The 21,134-nt window shown below is 39.7% G+C and overlaps 2 protein-coding genes across 7 annotated transcripts in view; both read right to left on the reverse strand.

Moving 5' to 3' along the window:
* Nucleotides 1-488, reverse strand: part of alg6 (ALG6 alpha-1,3-glucosyltransferase) — a 30,111-nt gene extending 29,623 nt beyond the window's left edge. For all 5 annotated transcript variants that reach the window (XM_058073241.1, XM_058073237.1, XM_058073240.1 and 2 more), the window contains exons 1-2: nucleotides 309-488; nucleotides 32-116 (exon numbers count right to left, since the gene is read on the reverse strand). In XM_058073241.1, the coding sequence (XP_057929224.1) occupies nucleotides 32-116; nucleotides 309-390 (167 nt within the window). In that variant the 5' untranslated portion in view covers nucleotides 391-488. The remainder of the gene's footprint in view (nucleotides 1-31; nucleotides 117-308) is intronic.
* A 6,151-nt stretch (nucleotides 489-6,639) lies between these two features.
* foxd3 (forkhead box D3) overlaps nucleotides 6,640-21,134 on the reverse strand; it is a 60,420-nt gene continuing 45,925 nt past the window's right edge. Inside the window, exons 2-3 of one of the 2 annotated variants that reach the window (XM_058073324.1) lie at nucleotides 14,737-14,838; nucleotides 6,640-8,111 (exon numbers count right to left, since the gene is read on the reverse strand). In XM_058073324.1, coding sequence (XP_057929307.1) covers nucleotides 6,941-8,089 — 1,149 coding nt within the window. In that variant the 5' untranslated portion in view covers nucleotides 8,090-8,111; nucleotides 14,737-14,838 and the 3' untranslated portion in view covers nucleotides 6,640-6,940. The remainder of the gene's footprint in view (nucleotides 8,112-14,736; nucleotides 14,839-21,134) is intronic. The other variant, XM_058073325.1, reaches the window with a different exon arrangement.

A 21,134-nucleotide genomic window follows, 5' to 3' on the forward strand; every position in this document is an offset into this window, starting at 1 on the left:
CTACAATGAAAAGAAGACGTCTGAAACTGACCATTCCTGCACAGGCAGATTGTATGTTATTTCTTGCCAGTGCCTCTGAGCTTCATAGTCGCCAAACATGGGTGGCTTTCCCGCCCCTGAAGAAAAACATTCAACTGATTATTATGGTTGGAAAACAGAAAGTGGCGATTAAAAACCTGAACACACTTCAGCCATCCTAAATGTATTGTACATTGTGTACATGTCTGCAGGTACTTTACTCCGAGTCCGAACAACCCTCGGACTAATACATGTGTAATGGGTAAAATAATTTAGTATATGTTTCCTACCGGAATACGAATTTAAGGATACTCCCCATCTCACGACAACGCCGAGTAAAACACATATTGAAACAAGACACCAAGTCTGCATGACTTCCGAATGGTAAATTTTGCTTTTCTCTCGTTAAAAAACACAAACAATCTATTCAATGAGACATATTTTTAAGTCTGTGTGCATTTCCTGTATACGTCACAACAGATGAATCGTTGCACGTTCTGATTGGTCAAAATCCGCTGACGCGTCGGTTCAGAATATATGAAACGTTCAAGTACCCTTGGAAAATTCAATTTTCAAATAAGGTCACATAATATATGCGGCTGTCAGGCTGTTATTATTAAACAAAGGTTATTGGTAATAAATGACTGATAGTTCCTTCGCATATTATCGAATTATACTGTCGCATTTATCGTTGATTTACCTAAAAACAAAGTGCTTTCTATCTATCTCTACATCTGTCTATCAAGCTAGCCATCAAAATAGCCTACATAAATACATTACAGTAATACATCATAAATACATTTACATAAGGATAATTAATAAATAGATTCAGTCAGTCATTATCTATTCCGCTTGTCCTCATGAGGGTCATGGGTGTTTCTGTCCCAGCTGGCAAGAGGTTGGGTACACTGACCTGCTCACCAGTCAATTTTATCAAATTTTAAACATTAAATCCCCCAAAATTATAATATTTAATTGTAATCTTGATATGAAATGTAACAATTCTTAAACATTTGATATTTTCTGTAATCAAGGATATCATCTCTTGTATAAAATACAAAATAAATAGATTCCCACCACAGCACGTTTTCCTTAAATAGCAAGTTACAAGCCGTAAAAAGTAGCAATATAATGTGTAACTTGTCATGGTCTGTATACAGATGTGGCATCATTAAAATCCCTCTTTACCCTCCCCTCACATTGTAAATCTCAGCCCAGGGGCATATTCTCCATTGTGACCTTTTCCCATGTTGACACCAACGTCTTTGTTCCCAAGGTGTTGGGTAGACATGTTCCTTGTGGTTCCGGCATCAATTATGTATAAATAATAATAACCTTGGACAACTGCTGATTTGCAATGACACTTTCATTACAAAGCGAGCAACCTATAACTCACCGATATCCATTAGTTATTAATGCCTGGCCACATCAGCTTTACTTTGTCATTTATTGCTTCATCTCCATGCCTTTTTAAATATTCAGTAACTTCTGTATCTACATTTACAGTCTGTGGTCCCCCGCCTGGAGAAACCTATTGCTTATGGTGGAAGATGACCTAGTTATTATGAACAACTTTTCCAATGGCATTGAAGTTTGTTATGTCAAGTTTGCAACAGTAAGTCAATTTGATCTTTTTCTTCTTGTCACTTTTCATGCAAATAAGCAGTGCCTGCAAGGTACTGCTGCCCAGGATGACGCATGTATAGGCCTATCTGAAGTTTGCCAAAGAACACCTGAATAGATGTTCTCTGCTAAGGGTACTAAGGGTGCTAAGACTTGAGGGACCGATGAACAATGTTTGGTGAGGTACACAATCATCAGACTTGATCACAAGAACAACAGGCTTTATTGCAGGTTGGAAATATCTCACAACCGGCACAATAACAACACAATAATCATTATAATAATACTGTTGCGGTCGTAATCCACTCCAGGCTAAAACTCCACTCTGAACCCTTGACATCACTTCCTGTCCTCCACACGCCCGGAACATATTTATTGCAACACACATGAACACAAGTCTTATTTATTATGTGAATGGCATATTTTCTCTGATTATGTCTACTATATTGGGTAATATGAGTAAGGGTGACTATAGGGGTGTTATGTTATGTCTCGAGCAGGGGTCTCAAACTCAATTTACTTGGGGGCCACTGGAGCTCGGGTGTGGGTGAGACTGGGCATTTTAAAAAATGCATTTATTAAAAACAAAAAAATGTAAAGAAAATCAGTCAATCAGTAATAAATAAATAAATATAATAATAATAATAATAATAATAATAAAACGGCAAATAATAAAAACTTAAGAAACCACATATAGTTGGTGGGTAGACAAATAATTTTTTTCATATTAAAATGAACAAAGCATTATTAGAGCCCTGTAGACATGACAAAACACGACTATAGTCACATTTATACTCTTTTTATTTACAACATATTGCGCAACTGCAGGGTCTTGAGACACATGCTAACTCGCAAACTAGAGAGCTAGCGACCTAAACGGTAGCCTTCAAGTTATTTCCTTTAAACTTAAATAGCCAAAAACTTACCACTTCCACATGGATAGGGAGGATAACTATTAACAGTTATTTAACCTTTAACATGAACATGAATCAAACGTAATAATTTTTTCTGGGTACATGATACCATACAGCATCCATATCAAACTTGCGCGGGCCGCACTAACATTAAACTTTCATATCAAGGTGGGGGCCTCAAATTAGTGTCCTGCGGGCCACATTTGGCCCGAGGGCCGCATGTTTGAGACCCCTGGTCTAGAGGGCTCTAAAATGTTACTTAAAACTGTATATTTAGAAGGTCGTAAACAGGTTTTCTATGCTCTTTTATTTCTGTAAATGATTTGCATTTGTTAGTACATTTATCTGAAACTAAGAATTCCCAGAAGAGGGTGCTAATCATATTACTATCTTCAACCAACGTAAAATTTAGGATTGTGTGTTTTATCAAATTTGCTCAGTAATTTGCTATCTTATTCAGAGGTTTTGCCCAGTGCTTGTACTGTTCACATTTTCTGTAAAGATGCTTTCTAGAGTTTTTGCCAATCCCTACGCCCATATGAGCTAAAATTTTTACTGAATCTGAATCTGAATCTCAGCTGCTCAGCCCACAAGTTTCAATGACTCACGGGGGTTTGACGACAACTCGAATGTCTCTAACTCAAGGGTTGACCAAAAGTGGAATTTCACTGACTCACATGTGCTTGATAAACACTCGGTACTCGATGAAGGCTCACCTCTCACTGACACACTGGTGCAACTAACAGGCTGGGATGGGAAATGGGAATTGAATCCACTCTTTCAATTCATTCAATCATTTGCCAATTTTGTAACGATTACCTTATCGATTCATTTATCAGTGATTATTTTCAAAACTAACAATCTTTCTTGGGACCCCATTGAGGAACCCTATCTTAAGACCTCACTGTTGGGTTTGTCATTTTACTTCTACTGATTTAGCCTAGGTGCTTACGTTACTTCCGTCAACAACAGCAGCACAGAAACAACAACGACACAACGTCTCATTGGAATGGCTGTGTCTTCCAGCACAAGACTTGTGCTCCAGTCCTCGGGTAAAAAAATGCTCACAGCCAGCAAACATCTTGTTGAGTCTTTGAAATTGAGAGCGAGGCGTCCACTCTTCCATCTGTTCCATGTGTGATTGATGCAGAGACAAGCGGCTAGCAAGCAAGGTTTTTATGTTAGCTTCTACAATAACAATATTGCTGTAACTTGGTATGCATACAAGTCAGTTACGTTAATGGGACACTGTTGCCTTTTTTGAGTTTTTTTTAGTTCCAAAATGGGCAGGTCTCATGATGTGCATTGTTAGCTAGCTCATACAAATTTGTTTTCTCTCGCTAGATTGCACAGAAAATGAAATAAATATGTGTTCTTATTTTGAATTAGGATTGTGAATGATAATGATAGGCAAAATCAAAAATGGATTGAAAATGAATTGGAATCATAAAAATCATATCACAAATCGAGTACCTGAGTCCTGGCTTGACATATTCACATTTTGCGTGTGTGCAATACACTTCGTGACAAGTGACTCATAAGAACTCCGGTTTGTAAAAGGACTCTATTTTCTCATCATCGGTGACTTACAGTCAGAGAGGGAGGGAGCCTCACTTGTCATGATGAAAATCTTGAAATAAAAACAGAAAAATAACATAAAATAATAACTCTTGTGTATGTATATAATTATAAATTTATAAATTTTGTATAATTAAATTAAACATTTGCTGAATTAAAATCTATTAATTTGCACATTTCATCATCAACTACAAGGTAGAAACCTCCTCTCCTACTAAATGCGCTGCCTAGCCCACCATCTGAGTCCACTGCACTTAGTGCACTGAATGGAGGTTGCTGCATACCTGTTTTTGTTTGTCAGCATGTTGCCAATAACATAATGCTTGCAGAAACAACTACGCGATATCTGTGCGATATCTTTAACTTAAGTATGCCGTATAAAATATAAAATATAAAATACAATAAAATACAGAGAAATGTCATATGCTGAGCAAGAGAAAATGCTTGTCGCTGCCGTCCTTCCATAGAGAAGAAAAGCCACCTTGTTTTTTTTTTTTGGGGGGGGGGGGTTACTGTTGTTTAGCAACAAGTTAAATTAAATATATTGAATTTCATGCAAGTTGCATTAAATATATTTTAATTCTGTGTTGAATTGAACATTTAACTCTGTTTTAAACAAAACTGTTTTAGTATAACAGCAGTTAACAAAAGGTTCATCACAGCAGCATTTCATGTAAAGGAAACAAGTGTATCAAAAAAAAGTAAGTAGCATCACAGCAGTATTTTCATCCATCTATTTTCTATGCTGCTTATCCTCACCAGGGTAGGATAGCCATACTGCTGCTTCATTGTAATGCATACACTTAGCCATTGCCCACTGCAGAGCAGCATAAGTAATGTAAGAATGAATTACACTAAAGGGTTTATATGAGTGATGTTTGAAGGCCCAAATGAGAAGCTTTAGCAGGCCGAATGTGGTCCACGGGCCGCCCATTGGGGACCTATCGGCCAATGAATTCATTATCATTATTTATGGTGAATATTATGTTTTGTTGTTAAATGAAAACCTCCAACGCCAGTAGACAGTCATGTCCGAAGTGTGCATGGGAAAGGCACTCCAGGCTTTTGTCCACCTGTGCAACAGCAAAGTGCAGCTGCATGGCTCAATATAGAGCACGGCTGAGAATGTTTGCTCTTCAAATGAGCATGTTCATCCAGTCAGCAGTTTGCATTTTGGTCAAAATATTATAGACATTAATATCTGATATAGAGTTTGATATTCAGGCAGCATATTAATTTTTGGGGGAAAGTGGTTTATGCCTTTTAATTAGATAATGACTTGTCTTGAAATATAATGATACCCTAATTAGAGGCCTCAGTGACATCACTTATAATGACATAACAACATTACCTATAGGAGTGGACAACTGGACTCTGTAGTCCACAATGTGGATTTGTCCTCCCCCGGAAGGAATCTGGATTTTTACATTCCTCACATCTCCAATGACGAATGTAAATATGAGAACCAACTCACAGCCTTGTTGACCACATGCAAGTTGGACCTCCAACAATTTCATGCATGCTTTCCTTATTTTATGAAGATTAAAATGGTGTATTGTCAATGCACCATGTAATGTCTCTTCTTTAATCATTACACCGAGATTTATCAATAAATAGTATATATTTTTTTTCAAATTGGTATCAAAACTATTAAGGTACAATTGAATGTTACATTACATTTTTTTATTTTACCTGTTTGGATTCTAAAATATTATCATTATTATGTTATCTTTGTTTCATTATTTGTATTACATACATCAGTGTGATACAGGAGAGGAGATTTGCATCATCGTCACCTTCTTGGGTGTCTGACTGAAATGAACTTTCTCTTTCCCATGGGGATCGGATAAATATAGAGTGCACACACACACACACGCACACACACGCACACGCCCACACACAACATTTGCTGTTTGTGTAAAAGTGATTAGCCAGACACAACTGCGAAACTGTTGAAACGGTGATCTTGACCGAAGCCGAGCCGCCGAATCTGCTGCAAAAGGATAGCAGCAGTGGTGCATCATTTAAAATGAGCTCCTTTCAAGAGAGCAAATGTGAATAAAAATAACTCAAATCGATGCGGGAATATAATATAGTCAACACGTTACACGGTGTTTTTTTTATTTCTGATATCCGATAGTGTCAATTTAAACCAATATGGAGGCTGTTTCGTTATTATTGCGTAAATGATCAGCACGTGGTTCCGTTTGAATAACATTACTTAAATAAATCAGAATTACATTGTTATTAATATTGAATTGTTTTGTACATGTTTTAATAAATCCAATATTATTTGCCTTTAGTACTCCCGAAAATTAAATTACTAATGCTTCCTTTTGTGATGTTAATTTTTTGTTACTAAATGGGAAAATAGATAGGGAAAAAAAAGCTTTAAATAGATTTGAATTCTTTCTGATTTATTTACAAATAAAGCCAGTGTACAACACAATATAGCTACGTATACATATACTTGGTATTTTATTTTATAATAAACACATTATTTCAGAGCTTTTTGTGTCTCGTACGAAAGGGAAGCAAAAAAAATATCCACATTCTTGCTTCCAGTACAAAAAAATGTAAACTAATGACATAACGGAAAAAGACAGAACAAGTAAAATAATCGGTTTAAAAAAACAAATATTTACAAATATTACCTGTACAGAAATATTTCCTTTTTCATTGTTCTCAGAGTCTTTACATAGTTACATACAGTATAGTCCAGTGCTGCCTATTTGGGCTGTGTAGGTTCACACGTCCCCTGTAATAGAGTCTCAATATAAAAATAGTTTTTCACTTCGTGGTAAAAGTCACTGTGACGGCCATTTGGACACTGTCCCCGCTGTAGCCGAGGGTAAAACATGTCCAGAAAGAATACTGGAAGGTACACTGAGGATCGGGGCGATGGCGGCGGAGGTCCGGGTCAGAGAGAGGGACTGTGCGCTGAGCAGGGCCGACTGAACTGTCACCGGAGGCCGCAGGAAGGCCTGAGCTGCACCCGGCGTGGAAGACGATGCGCTGGAGACCCCGATAATGTTCTCTATGCTGAATGAGGGTCTGTTGGACGGTTCGGACTTGATCATGGACGCCGTGCTCAGGCTGTTGAGTTGGAGTTGCAGACCCGGGCTGAGCTGGGAGTTGAAGGCTTTGCGGTTCAGCTCCGCGGAGGGCAGTAGGGGGACACCCGGGGGCAGCATGGGTCCGACAGGGGGGATGTACGGGTATTGCAATGCAGCCGGGTGGGAATACGCAGCCGGGTGGATGCCGTAGTGCCTCCCGTATGGACCACCGAGGCTGTACGCCCCGAAACTTTGCATCATGAGGGCAGTCTGGTCCCTCAGCACGTCCGGCTGAACCCTCTTGAATCTTTTCCTCCTCCTGAGGAAGCTGCCATTATCGAACATGTCCTCTGAAGCCGGATCCAGGGTCCAGTAGTTACCCTTTCCGGGGTTCCCGGGTTCCCGGGGGATTTTAACGAAGCAGTCGTTGAGGGACAAGTTATGGCGGATGGAGTTCTGCCACGCCGGGAACTTCTCCCGGTAGTACGGGAAGCGGTTGCTGATGAACTCGCAGATGCCGCTGAGAGTGAGCTTCTTCTGGGGGCTTTGGAGGATGGCCATGGTGATGAGGGCGATGTAGGAGTACGGCGGTTTCACCAGACTATTTTTGGGCTTCTGTAGCGAGCCCCCAGACGCGGCGGCCTGGTCGTGACCCTCTCCCTTACCTTCCCCGGAGCTCTCGCAACACGGACTCCCACCACCGGACCTCATCTCCTCTTTGTCCACCTCAATCTCATCTTCGTCGTGCAGGATGTCCACACCGGGGCTGTCGCAGTCGCTGTCCCGCTCCATGCACTCATCGTCCCCCTCGCCCACCACGTCGATGTCCACGTCTTCCGCTGTGAGCACTGTCTGGCCGGACATGTCGCTGGCTCTTTCGCTGCCTCCAGACAGGGTCATCTCACGGCTTACTTACACTTCTCTTCCAAAAAAAAAAAGGTAGAGGAGCCAAAACAAGCGATGGTGTGATGGAGACACACACACACACACTCTAACACACACACACGGAGAGTGTCTGTCAAGAGATCGGATGTCTCTACAAAAAGAAACTTCTTGCTCAACTTGTGAAGAAGATGTGGCGACTTGTGGCTTCGCTCTCGCTTATTTCCTGGCCACACTTTGGAGCGCCGAGTGGGGATGTCACATGCTTTTAAAAGGTCGGAGCTTTTAAAAGGGACTCTCTGATAGATTACCCCCCCACCTCCACCACCTCCAGTATGAGATGAGCGCCGGCCACGTGGTGTGATGACGACATACGCCCCCTTTTCTTCCTCCCCATGCAAGCCTGCTGTTAAACCATGCAAACTTGGAGTTGTTTCATGGATTTGTCAACAATGGGACATCAGCAGTTGCTGCTTTCCGCTCATTTCTGCGTCCGTCCGTCATAGACCATTTAACCGCACGTGAGGAGGAAGAGGAGGAGGAGGAAGAGGATTGCATGATTGACCAATCTGATGCGCATTAACGCCGCGCAGCGCGAAACAATGCATATAACATTTAATTGGTGCAAATGTGCGGAAAAGCTGCAGAATGCAATCGACGACAGTTAAGTCTGGATTCTTTATTATTATTATTATTATTGAATCATTTTGTCATCCCAATTATGCATGCTTTAAAAAATGTTTATTCCGGGCATAAATTCAATTTGTGTTGATGCAAAGCGACAATTCAAGTCTATTTATTCCAACAGAGGCTGCAGGAAGAATACCGAGCAGCGGCAGTGAATGGAGAGAATAAAGAATTCCCTTAAGAGTTTGGAAGAGGTGCTAACGACTCCGATCATTGCATGTTTTTTACATTTGAAAACAGTAGGAAATGCAGCAGCGGGGGAATGCAAAGAGACCATCATTCAGACGCATGAAGGTGAGCACAGGGAAGCTGCGTGAGAACTCGGAGGCAAAAAAAAAAACAAAAACGGAATGTTTTGCATTTCTGCAAAAAACCTTCAAAGCAATGTCATCGTTTAATGCATGATTTTTTGTTTTGATTTATAAAATAAATAACTAGTCAACACCGGGGGGTTAATAGTCTGAATAATTAACGACGAATTAATTTTTTGAAGTCATAATTATATTTACAGCAATAGTAAATAATATTATCCAGTTTTCTACTGAATGGAATCATTTTGTTGTTATTTATGTGATCCTTTAATTGGCTTCTGTTATAGGTATAATATGATTAATTAATGAAATTAATAATGCCAAATCGGGTCAGAAGAGGGGGACCTATGCCTCCTGATTCGACCTCTCTGGTGTTAATCTTTGGCCGACCTGTGTGATCCGAATGGCCGTCAATACGGACTACTTAGCAGGAATAAATCAACTCCTTTTGCAAGACTCATTTAAAGAAAACACCTTTGCCACCCTTATTTTTTTGTCAAGGTATTCGTTGCATTATATATTTAAATTAATGTTAATTGCCTGAATTGTGCAGACAGGTGCATCCTGTGTGAAAGATATGTGATATAATAGTAGGGATATATACTGTATAATAGGTGTTCTATGCCTGGAGCACAGTCGTCCTTGCTGTGATCTTTTTCAGCCTCATAAATCCGCTTTTATACCTTCGCAGTTTGCTAATGAAATGTAAGTTTTAAGCACACATGCACAGCTTAGCGCGACCAAACCTTTTAGTATAATAAGACAACACGCTCCTAGACAGCATTGGCGTGTGTGTGTGTGTGTGTGTGTGTGTGTGTGTGATGGGGTGGTGGTGGTGGTGGTGAGGGGGTGCTGCTGCAGCAGCAGGACCGGTGACGGAGAGGAAAACTATACAGCAAGGTCACATAACTAATAATTGTGATCATAATAGCGTGATGCTCTGTTGATTTCCGACAGGGGAGTTTTTCTCTCTTTCTCACACAATGCAGCTCCCCTCTTATTCTGTGGCGGGGTGAAAGGTCAGGGTCACCCGGGAAACCCCCTTGCATATTTTTTTTTTTTTGGATAAGATGCTTTAATAGAAATGTAAGTAAATTCACTGGATATGTTATTATTTTTTTTTAAATAAAAACAGAAAACAATGAACAAGAATAATAAATAATAAATAGAATAAAGGTTCAATGAAATTCAATCTTGGTGATTTACTAAAAAAATGAAATAAACCTGTTTTCAAATAAAGTTGGATGCTAATAGGTCTATTTTTTTCATTTGTGTTTTTTTTCTTTTGTTTCAAATATTTTTTCCACTGCAAAATAAACATTGAAACATGTATATTTCAAATGTGTGTTTTTTTTAATGGGAATGTTGCACTCTATTTTCATTATGTTTACAGTTTCACAATTTTGGGCAAGGTGTATTACAACATTTCTATCTTTAAAAAAAGCCTTTTTATTAAACAATTTTTAATAGCATTTTTACAAGCAAATTTTCCAAACCAGACATTATTACGCTAGTAAATTTGTATAGTATTTTTGCTGCAGTAGTCCGAATGCTGCAGGGACAATGCCTCCATTTTCACAACCTCTCAATATATCAACCTGCAAGTTTCTGTCAAACAAACATGTTGGTGCTCATTTTTAAAACGTCCTCCCTGCAAGATCAGCGCCAATTTGACAGTAGATGTCACACGGGTTTGTGCCACAATAAAGACACCAAAGCACACTTTAATCTAAATTGCATTCACATCACCGACGTTTATGAAGAACTAGAATTGTGATAGAACAATAATCAATTCAGAATTCGTTTACTTCCGCACAATTGCTCATGGTTTTGTTTATTAGGCCCATTTTGTCCAATAGATGTCAGCAGGTAAGCGGGGAAGATGCTTTCATGGGGCGTGAAGAATGTAGGAATCTTTAAGGGTACTGTTTGCCACGTTGCACAAAATGGGAATGAAATAATACGTAAATGAGGCTTTTAGTTAAAAAACTATTATTAGCGAATATAAAACCGATCTTTTTAATCTTGTATTTATTATTACATTCCACATTAAATAAAGTGTCAAGCCAAATCTGTCTACATTTGATGGTAACAAGCGACAATAACAAGAATAGCGCGTTTTTCGAAGGGTCCTTCAACTGTCCACGCCCTGGCAGTCCGATACTGTATAAGACACATCGGGAAGCTACATCGGTGGGAAAATGACACCTCCGGCTAAATGCAGCCAGATTACCATGCCAATGTGTACTTGTTAAGTACGTGCAATGTCACCCAGTTTGTAGGCTTTTTGTCATTCAGATCGAGCTGACACGACCAGCGTGCTGTGGATGTGATTCCGGCTGTAAACAGTGCAAATTAGCTTTCTATTTAAGCACGGTGTCAAAACACATGCAAGCTAGCTTTATATGGAAACACCGAGGGAATAAACCCATATAGTAAACAATGTGCGAATTGTACCAGCGTATAAAGGCGAATTTAATTTCTGGATTTGCTGGAAATACTGTAAAAGGTGTATAAGGTGAAAAAAAGTGGCTAAAACCACATATTAATAAAAAAGTGATGGCTGTGTAAATAGTCCAGGTCATATTGCACGTGAGGCACCATTTCCTACAACTCACATACACAGCACCAGATTTCATTGTGACCTTTGAACTCAATATTCTCTTGTCTATTGATGCATATATGTAACATCACAGTAAATTACCATCTACATGCAAGCCACTCTCCCCATAATAGTCATTCACACAATCTGTTAACCTCTTCACTGGGACACTTTACCTCCTTTTGAACCCAATTAATTAAGGGATGAGCAAAATAATAAAAGATGGGATCATGATGTTTTGATTAGGATTGGCAGAACTGTACCTGTTATTTAAAACGTGTATTTGAAAAGGTATTAAGGCCTTTCATCATGACTTGTTCTCTTATTTTGGGTGTCACTCGTCTTATTTGCTTTCCAAAATGTGCCCTTGTGCGTCATCGTAGCAACACCCCCGCACACTAATCAAAGTCACGGTGCTGTCTATTGAAATTAAGGATTGCACCTTTTAATTGTCAATTACCAGGAGGTTAAGTGGACTGAACAGACCCAGTGATTCAAATCAGGTGTTACAATTTACTGCACACAGCTCTCTGACTTCATTACGTTTCTCCGTGCCACACAATGGGGAGCATTTATTCCGCCAATACAAAAAATGTATTTGATCTGGAATAGTCAATGATCGTTTTCTAATATCGTCAAAAATGAATGCATATGGAGGAATCAATAGGCCGCTGTTGGCTTCAGTTTGGTCAATTATGACATCATTTGCATATCGCTGCCAGACTGAAATCAAATAAAGCTGACCACCTGTGCTGGGAGTCCAAAGTCGGGCACACAAGCATCAATATTTTACATTCCACCCAGAATCCTCTTTAAAGATGCAATCAATGGCTCCTATTCATTATCATGTGTATGTCTTCTAGGTATGGTCTTTGTCATTAAGCAATAATTCTCCTGTCCACACTCCGCCATTACTTCACTGCTCCATACTTTTACAAATGCCTCAGGGCCATAAATACTAATGAAATGTCTTTGCTTAATTTGATTTGGCTGGTACACTCGCAGTTATGACTGAACTTTCCCACAAGAGAGGCTGATTGAACACTTTCAAGTCCTTATGGAAGCAGAAAAACATTCCGAAGAGCCGGGGAGATCATTTCCATAATTACCCCGATTGGCAGCCTAATGACCCTCTGTGACAATAAAAAGATCTCTTGTTAATTCCCTTTCTGTCGCTGACATTCAAGAGATTCCGATCTTGCATGTTTGAGGGTTCACAAGATAACAAGTGTCCATTCCCCCCCCCCATCTCTTCTCAGGCGGCGAGAAAGAGCAGCCCCATTCAGTGTTGGAGTCTGACACACTGCAGATGCTGCTCTGCTCTTCTGTGAGAGAGATCTGCTTATGCCTGCACTGCCGGTCCACCTTGGCCCAAAGTTGGATAATTTATGGGCTGAGGGGGAGATTATAAAGATGGATCTTTGAGGCAATCAATTCTCGTGTTGCGTTTTGAATGGTGGGATAGAAATGAAGTGCAGAATAATTAAAAAGATCACAAGTCCCCCCTCGCATGTAATAATGAGCAGCTCTGAAGGTATCAGGCTCTGCCGCAGTTGCCGGAGGACCGGTTATATAGACACCTCTGCTGGAATGGGGTTTTGGGGGCAACTAGCAACATTGCGAGTGCTTGGAAAATAAGGCAAAGTGCATTGTTTGAGGGGGGGAAATGGGTGGGAGGCGCTTTTAATATGTTACACAGTCTTGTAAGATGGTCTTTATCAGTGTCACCATGTACATTAGCACTGTGCGCAAACAATTTTGAATTATTGCCCCACTGAATTGGTAATCTTAGTAAGTTTCATGTTCTTTTTACATAGGACAATCCATGCCCCTATCTATTTCTTTGTATGTTGACATGCTATACCCAGTATATGGTCATATACGAGTGTTTTACTACAGGCCCCTAAGATAAGATGACAGTGGAATATAAAAATGACGATATGAATGATGACAAGAATGTGGTGAGCCTGCTGGAGCATCCATTGAAACACATGACTGGTTTCCACACCAAGTGATGACATCTGGCTAAAGGTTTACAGTCAATTTCAGTCTGTTGGCCACACGGTTAATTCAAAATAGCAGTTGTGTTCATTTTCTACCGCTTATCCTCACAAGGGTTGCGGGCGTGCTGGAGCCTATCCCAGCTGTCTTCGGGCGAGAGGTCGCCAGCCAATCACAGGGCACATATAGACAAACAACCATTCACACTCTCATTCATACCTATGTACAATTTGGATTTGCCAATTAACCTAGCATAAGACACTTCAGGGTGTGTGTGTGACCATGTCTAAAGTTTTGTAAATTAATTGACCATCGAAAATTCTGACAATTATGGGTAATTGATCAAATCTTGATACTGAGCTAAATGCAATTGCAATATGCAATTCCAGCTACAACCAGCAGAGGTGCTGTTTATTCATTCTCATAGGTCCTTAACAGGTTTCGGTGTTTCATGGTTATTTATGCACACCCATAAATGAATTAAAAATTTAATTTTAGTACGTAAACACTGGACTCGCTCAAGAACTAGTTACTCTCAAGGATAAAGACTGCATTGTAATGTCTACCCCAGGGGTGTCCTAACGCTCACCACAGAAATATACTGAATCTCAAAGGGAACAGGGCGACATGCTGATATTTTTATGTATTTTTTTAATACTTTGTTTTATTGTTAGTTATTAGTATCATCATTCCAGACTCTCCTCTTTGTATTTTGCTTCATTTCTTTCATTTTTGCTGGTTTGTTTTTGGTTTCTACAATGTGCAGGCCACAAATAGCCCCCTGGGTCAAATTTCGGACACCCCCATTACACTTTGATATTATAAGGTGATGATGATGAGGTGGTCAATCAACAATGTGTTTATTGAAAAAACAAAACAGGCTACTGTCGGCTGAATCAACATCATTAATGCTAAAACTACATCAGCAAACTCAACCTCCTTCTTCTGCCGCACACAAACACACACAGTCAGGACACATGTCATGTTCACAGTAGGTCGGAAATCACAAAATTCTTAAACACTACACATAATCAAATAATCCTTATTGATTGACGGCCACTTACAGTTACGTATCTGATTTCTTCATATTTGGAGAGAGGGTTCTCAAGCAGCTGTTGGTTGGCAGATCGCAGTGCTAAATAAGACGGCACAGTACCATGGATTTCCTGAAAAAAAAACGGACTGGAAGTTTGGAACATAACTTCAAAGTATGTTAAAGGATTTGCTCCTGTGAAAACGACAGTAATAACTAAGCAGCATAGTGGTGTAATTATTGAGCTTGTATTTAGTGATTTATTATTACTATATTTTAATGTGTTCTGTGTACAGTGTGAGTGACTTTGGAGCTCATTTAGGTACAAGATCCGACTTACACGAAAAACCACTTCCACCACTAGTTTGTGGCCTCAAGAAAAAACACCACACAATCAATTATACACTCTTAAAAATGCTGGGTTAAAAAAACAACCCAATTTGGACAAATATATACCAACAAATATTGGACCAACCCCACGTTGGGTTAATTTAACCCAACTAGTTGGATTGGTTCTCTTAACCCAACAATTTGGTTGTTCATTGGGTCGTTCATATGACCCAACACTGGTTTGATGGTGTTATAACGCCAACATCCACACAGAACCTTTGCTCAGGCATACTTCCACCGACACTGGCATTGGAAACAGGAGTTCTAAACATCCTAATGCCTCTGATAGCATTGCATGACTCACAGATTGGCACTCATAGAAGAAAATATCTGGCATAGTTGGGACAACTAAACTTTTACTTACTCAGCTGACTGTCATCCCCAAATATAGGACGCAGCATGGACAAACAAATCATAAACAAAAAGAATGTCATGGTCAAGAGTCCAAAGTCAGATTGACAAGGGGATTGCAATGAGATGTGACAAGTAAAATGAGATCCTAAGTTTTGTGTAGAAAAGCATTGAGGTCAATCGTACAATATAAACAAGTTTACAAATCAACAAAGCGCTGCTGTTAACTGTGTTTTGCTAGTTTGTACTTGTTGGGCTTGGGCACAAGGACCATAGGGGAGGCAAATTTCTAAAACATGTGACTCTTGACTCTTGACTTGAGAAAACTGCACAGAACAACAAATTGAATTATCATGTTAGAATTCAGCATGAAAACAATCTACACTATAAATTAGAGGGATTCATGTCAGATGACTCGTGTTATCACGGCTAATGTCATTTACCAAAAGCCTTAAGCCCTCTTTGAACATTATCTTGTGTTTACAGAAGAGCTTAATTTGTGAAAATGCAATCAGAGAATTCAAAGGTGATTCTGTCCATGGAGGCTTATGGCAGTGTTTGCCAGCCTTTTTGACACTATGGGTACCCTCTCACCCAGAGAATGTACTCAGAAATAAATACTCCCTGGGGAAACTAGTTGTAGCACACACATTCAATTTTATTGTCTAGCTTAATATGAAATATGTGAAAATACTTCCTTATCATCTTAGAAATTAATCCCTTGTTGGGACTCATTGGCTCAAGCTGAGTGTGCACGTTTTCTGTTGATCAGTTAGCATTTATGCAAGAATTAGAATTCCTATTTCCCCTGAAGGGACATGTCCTCCTGGGTCAGGTTTTGCCGAATCCTTCAAGGGGGCCTTCAAACTTTTTGGAGTCTCACAAAGACACTATTCTCCTCTGTGTTGCTCTTCTTTGCCACCCAGCTCCAGGGAACGGCGGATCTGCTCAAACCCTGGCATTGTCCGGCAAAACCCCACATTCAATTTTCCTGCATAAGCCATGTCATTGAGCTGCAGTGGGAATTCCTTTGCTGGGTCATTTATCTATATACTTGGTTTGGACACACATTTGAAACAAAGCAAGGCAGTCAAAGGAAAATATTGAGCAAGTTACGTACATACAAGTTTTGTCGCATATGTCATTTCTTTATGTTCATTGACATTGGATTTGTCCATTCAGACTATAATGATCCAACATTTCTCCATGGATATGTCATGTTTTCAGCTCCATTAAGAATTCTGGATTTCCCCCATCAGGAATGTCAGTGAATAGAGAGAGGGGAAAAACTAAGGGAGCCCTGTATCCACAGCAGACAATTAACAATGAATTAAATCGAGCCAAAATCAGATCCAACCAGAGGTCCTGTGGCTAATTCGTTGGTTATGTATTGGGATATGATCTTGTCACTCAGTAGTTCCATGTGTTTCCTGCCATATCTGCAGCTTCATCTGTGTTTGCAGTCATGCTTTAGCTTATCATCATAACCATGTCAATGACTGATGTCCTGATGCTAGCTGGCTGTCGCTCCATTGACATATAAATCTTTTTTTTGTCCATGCAAAAATGATTTCTTTCAGGCATAAAAAAATGAGAAGCTCTAAAAGGAAAACATTTAACATTATTATCAGGCTTAATAGAAATTATATTAAAATAGTGACATTTGGTGTTTATTGTATTAATGGTGAGTCTAAAAAGTTTTTACAAGCATAAAATAGTGGTTATAACCTAGCACCGACTTTAGGTATTTTTTGGGCGGAGCACTATAAAACATAATTTTGAGAAGTTTTATTAGTTCCTCTCATGTCATCTCTCAGAGTTGTCACTTGCATTATTTGTCTGGCTTAGTTTTACGCGGGATGTCCTGCCTGATAGAAGCCATTGAAGCTCCGGAGAATTTCATTGAGTGACTCAAGGAAACTGGAGTCAGTCAAAGGAATTGAAGTTCCAGAATAGTGGTGGGCATAACCGTTCATTTCAGTGAACCGGATCATCCCGGTTCATTCAGTAAAAAGATCCGTTCATTTCAGTGAATTGGTCGTTAGTCTGTGATCTCCCCTTGTGCATAGACCTGGTCAGCCGTATCGAGTCAGTCCGTTCACTCATGTTCACGTTCGTTCCGACTCAACTGTCGGTCATGAATGAACGGCTGGCGGTCAGTCAATCTCTCGGTCTCGGTCTTTCAGTCAGGTAACCCCGCCCACAAAGCGAGGCATGACATAGGATAAGACAGGCAAGCATGTAGATAGTCCCGCCCTGCAAAATGAACGGTGAACTGACTCTCCAGCCAATCAAAAAAAAGCATTTGCAACTGAACGAACTGAACGGGTATTTTAAGGGCGGTGACCTTGTTCATTTTGTTCACAAAACGGAACTAGTCTTTTGATCTGTTCGTTTATGACCGACACACCACTATTCCAGAAGTGGGAGCAAGTCAGTGTTTCAAGTCTCAAGTAAGGCTCAAGTCACTAATCTCAAGTCTCAAGCAAAGATGTGCAAGTCCAAGTCAGAGACTTTAATGTTTCAGTCCTAAGCAAGTCGTAAGCACTGTGTAGTGACGCCCAAATAAAATGCAATTTTAACAATGTAACAAGAATGTAACAAGACTTAGTCACAGAAAAAGAGTGCTGGCATTCAACAAAATTCAGGATTTAGATTTTAGAAATGTAATCCATATGTGTTGTTTGTTCTTAAATCTTATTGGACATTAATTGCTGAATTCAAATAGGCAGAGTCAAAATAAGTCACGCGAGTTGAACATATCGAATGAGGACACATTTTATGGAACAAATTCACTAAAAGTCATCAGACTAAAATCCAAGTCAAGTCCGGAGTTATTGATGTTGATGTCTTTTGTCAAGTCGACAAGTCGAATTGTCAAATGTTGTCTGCCTTGAGACCAAGTCGTGTGATTGGTGTGAGTGACCCAAAAGAACTCCACTGAGTAAAAAGGAATCAACTTTCCACTGAGTGTAACGAATCCTAAGAGTTGTAGTCAAATAGTTTCTGTGAAGCGCAACGTCATTGAGGCACGTCCCCTTAAATATACCCCACAAGCCTTCGGTATGTGCCTTAAAATGGTCCCAGTGTGCAAAAACATTCCTGACCCGGTGTTATTGTCCGGAGATTCCTCGCAATAGACCACATTAAAGCCTCTGTAAACATTAGGTTTATGTCAAAGATGTGTTCAGTTATCTTTAATTGTATTTGTCGCAAATCAAAGTCATCTGACAGCAATTCCGCAAGACTCTGTTGCTGCAGTTCAAACAGAACATAAGTTCAATCTAATATCCCATAACTGTTTCATTACATTGAGCCGCGTCTTAAGCCCATTTAGATCAAAAGACATTGTCTGTGTTGCTCGTGGTTGGTGCTGACATTCAATTAAAAAGGAAGCGAGCTAACATTGAAGTGAAACTGTCATACATGAAATGAGTTTTGTTTTTAATAAAACCAGAGGAACTTTTATTAAAATCATGTTACAAAAATCTGTCAGTCATCCAAGTATAACTGCATTGATCTTTCATCAACAGACTCACTCGACTGGGTTGCTCAGAGATGATTTTATACAACTTCTAATTGTTTTTCAGACTGTATTGTTGATTGTGAATTGGCACTTTATAAGTGGAATTGACCCGAGTACTTTGGTTATTGTGATGTGCATTCAGGAGGATTAGTTCCCATGTTGACTATCAAACCGCATACAATGCTCAGACTACATATACAGACCTGATCAAAATCTTAAAGCCTAGTTGAAAAACAGCTAGAATTTACATTTGGATCTCAATGAGGTTTTAAGTAGAACTACAATATGCAAAAGTAAGAAGGCGGTGTGTCTTTTTAAAAAAAAAAAAAAAAACACCAGAAGAAGCACCAGGAAGCGTTTGTGTTCATCCATTTCAAACATGGATAGTGTGTGATGACACTTGGCACTCAAGAGTTTGACTGAAATTTTGCAAAAAAAAAATATGAATGGTCGACATTTGCAACGGCATTGTATCATGCAAGGTAGGGTGCACCACAAACATGATTAAAAACCTTCCTATTCACGGTGTATGTAGCACCCTGTTTTTGACACACGACACTGGACTTCTTCCAACTTCCAATGACGTTGACAAACTACCTGACGTTAACGCTAGCTTTAGACAGGAAGTTGATCAGATCTGACGTTAAGTGTTACTCCATTGGTTTGACTGTACGACGCATTTCTTTTCCCAAACTTTGCAAAAGTAGGACTCACTTCCATTCTGTGTCACCATTGTTTTTGTGTCTAATAAAAATACGTTTCATGCACACTAAGCCTGAAGGTTAACAACAATTGTTTATTTTTAGTCCACGCCATGCCTTCAAGTTGCTGGTTTTGATGTTTCTTCCACTTCCCGTGTATGGATATTTCCCCTATTGTACTTCAACAGCTTTTGCGTATGTATTTTATTTATTCACCCATCTGCAGTTCTCATGTGAGAACCAAGAAAGAGTTCTGGTTTACTGTAAAATTGGGATGACATCATTTCGTGACAAGTGTCAGCACGTGGCGACTCTGACCTTGAACACAATACCCCAATTATCATAAATGAGGTTAGACTTCACTATGGGGCCTTTCTCTTCTCTTTTTGTGTGTCACTCTTATGTCCACCGCCTTAGTCATGGTGGATCTGACGACTATGAATCATTTTTTATTTGAGGAGAGATGAACTCCTTTCTTTCCCTTCTGAAAAACAAATTCTCCAAATTGATCTTCAGTTAAAATGAAGTTACAATGACATCTCCGAACTGAAAATGTTTTCAGCCTATTTTGGTGACAGACGGTGAATGAACTCTGGAAGCTGAGCAATATCGCCGGCCATGAGTTGTTGCCCTCTCTTGTCCCGATCATTTGTTTCTAATGACTGAAGGTCTCAGTTGTCCACTCGATGGCAGGACCATATTAAGAGGTTCCCCGAGATGTACGAGTACAGAGAGAATGAAAGATTGGCGGATGGGTCAAGATTTTTTTTTTTCCTGTGTCTGTCCTTTTTCTGACAGATAGATGATCTTTGAGGGGAAATATTATTTGTACTGTTTCCACAGTTGATCGTTTCTGGCCCACCTCTGTGATGCTATCTCAATTTGGATGACAGAAGTGAAAGATGAGCAGCAGGCCTGCAGAAATATCGGACTGAATGCTGAAATTCCACACATAAGAGAAATACATAGACTCAATTAAATACGATACATTTTGCAGATTTGGGTTGGTCAGGTCTTTATTATATAAAGCTGCCATTTTAAATAAAGACCATAAAGAATGTCTTAAGTTAACAGCATCCACTGCGTAATGTAGTGGAATAACCTACAAACACAATTAACTAGCTACCAAAGCGTCCTGAAAAAGGTGGCACCAACAATGCAATGGCTTCCCGTGTTTACAGCAGTGGAGTTCTGCGAGCTGTAGAGCGTAGAAGCCTTTCCTGCACTCAGGGTGAAGGTGAACAAGTATGTATACTCCAGCACGGTTACAGAGAGGTTAGGTCACCGATTGTGTATTGATCCAGCTGTTTAGTGTTGAGTAATGTCTCCCAACAAATATAATAGAAAACTATAAATAAAGCCAGAATGTGTTTTGTTATATTGCGCTGGAAACTCAGTATGAGTGTCAACAGCAGCTTGCATGTTCATCATTTCACAGCTGGTTAGTTACTGTGGCGATGA

The sequence above is a fragment of the Doryrhamphus excisus genome, chromosome 5, assembly GCF_030265055.1.
Source record: "Doryrhamphus excisus isolate RoL2022-K1 chromosome 5, RoL_Dexc_1.0, whole genome shotgun sequence".
Taxonomy (NCBI): Eukaryota; Metazoa; Chordata; class Actinopteri; order Syngnathiformes; family Syngnathidae; genus Doryrhamphus; species Doryrhamphus excisus.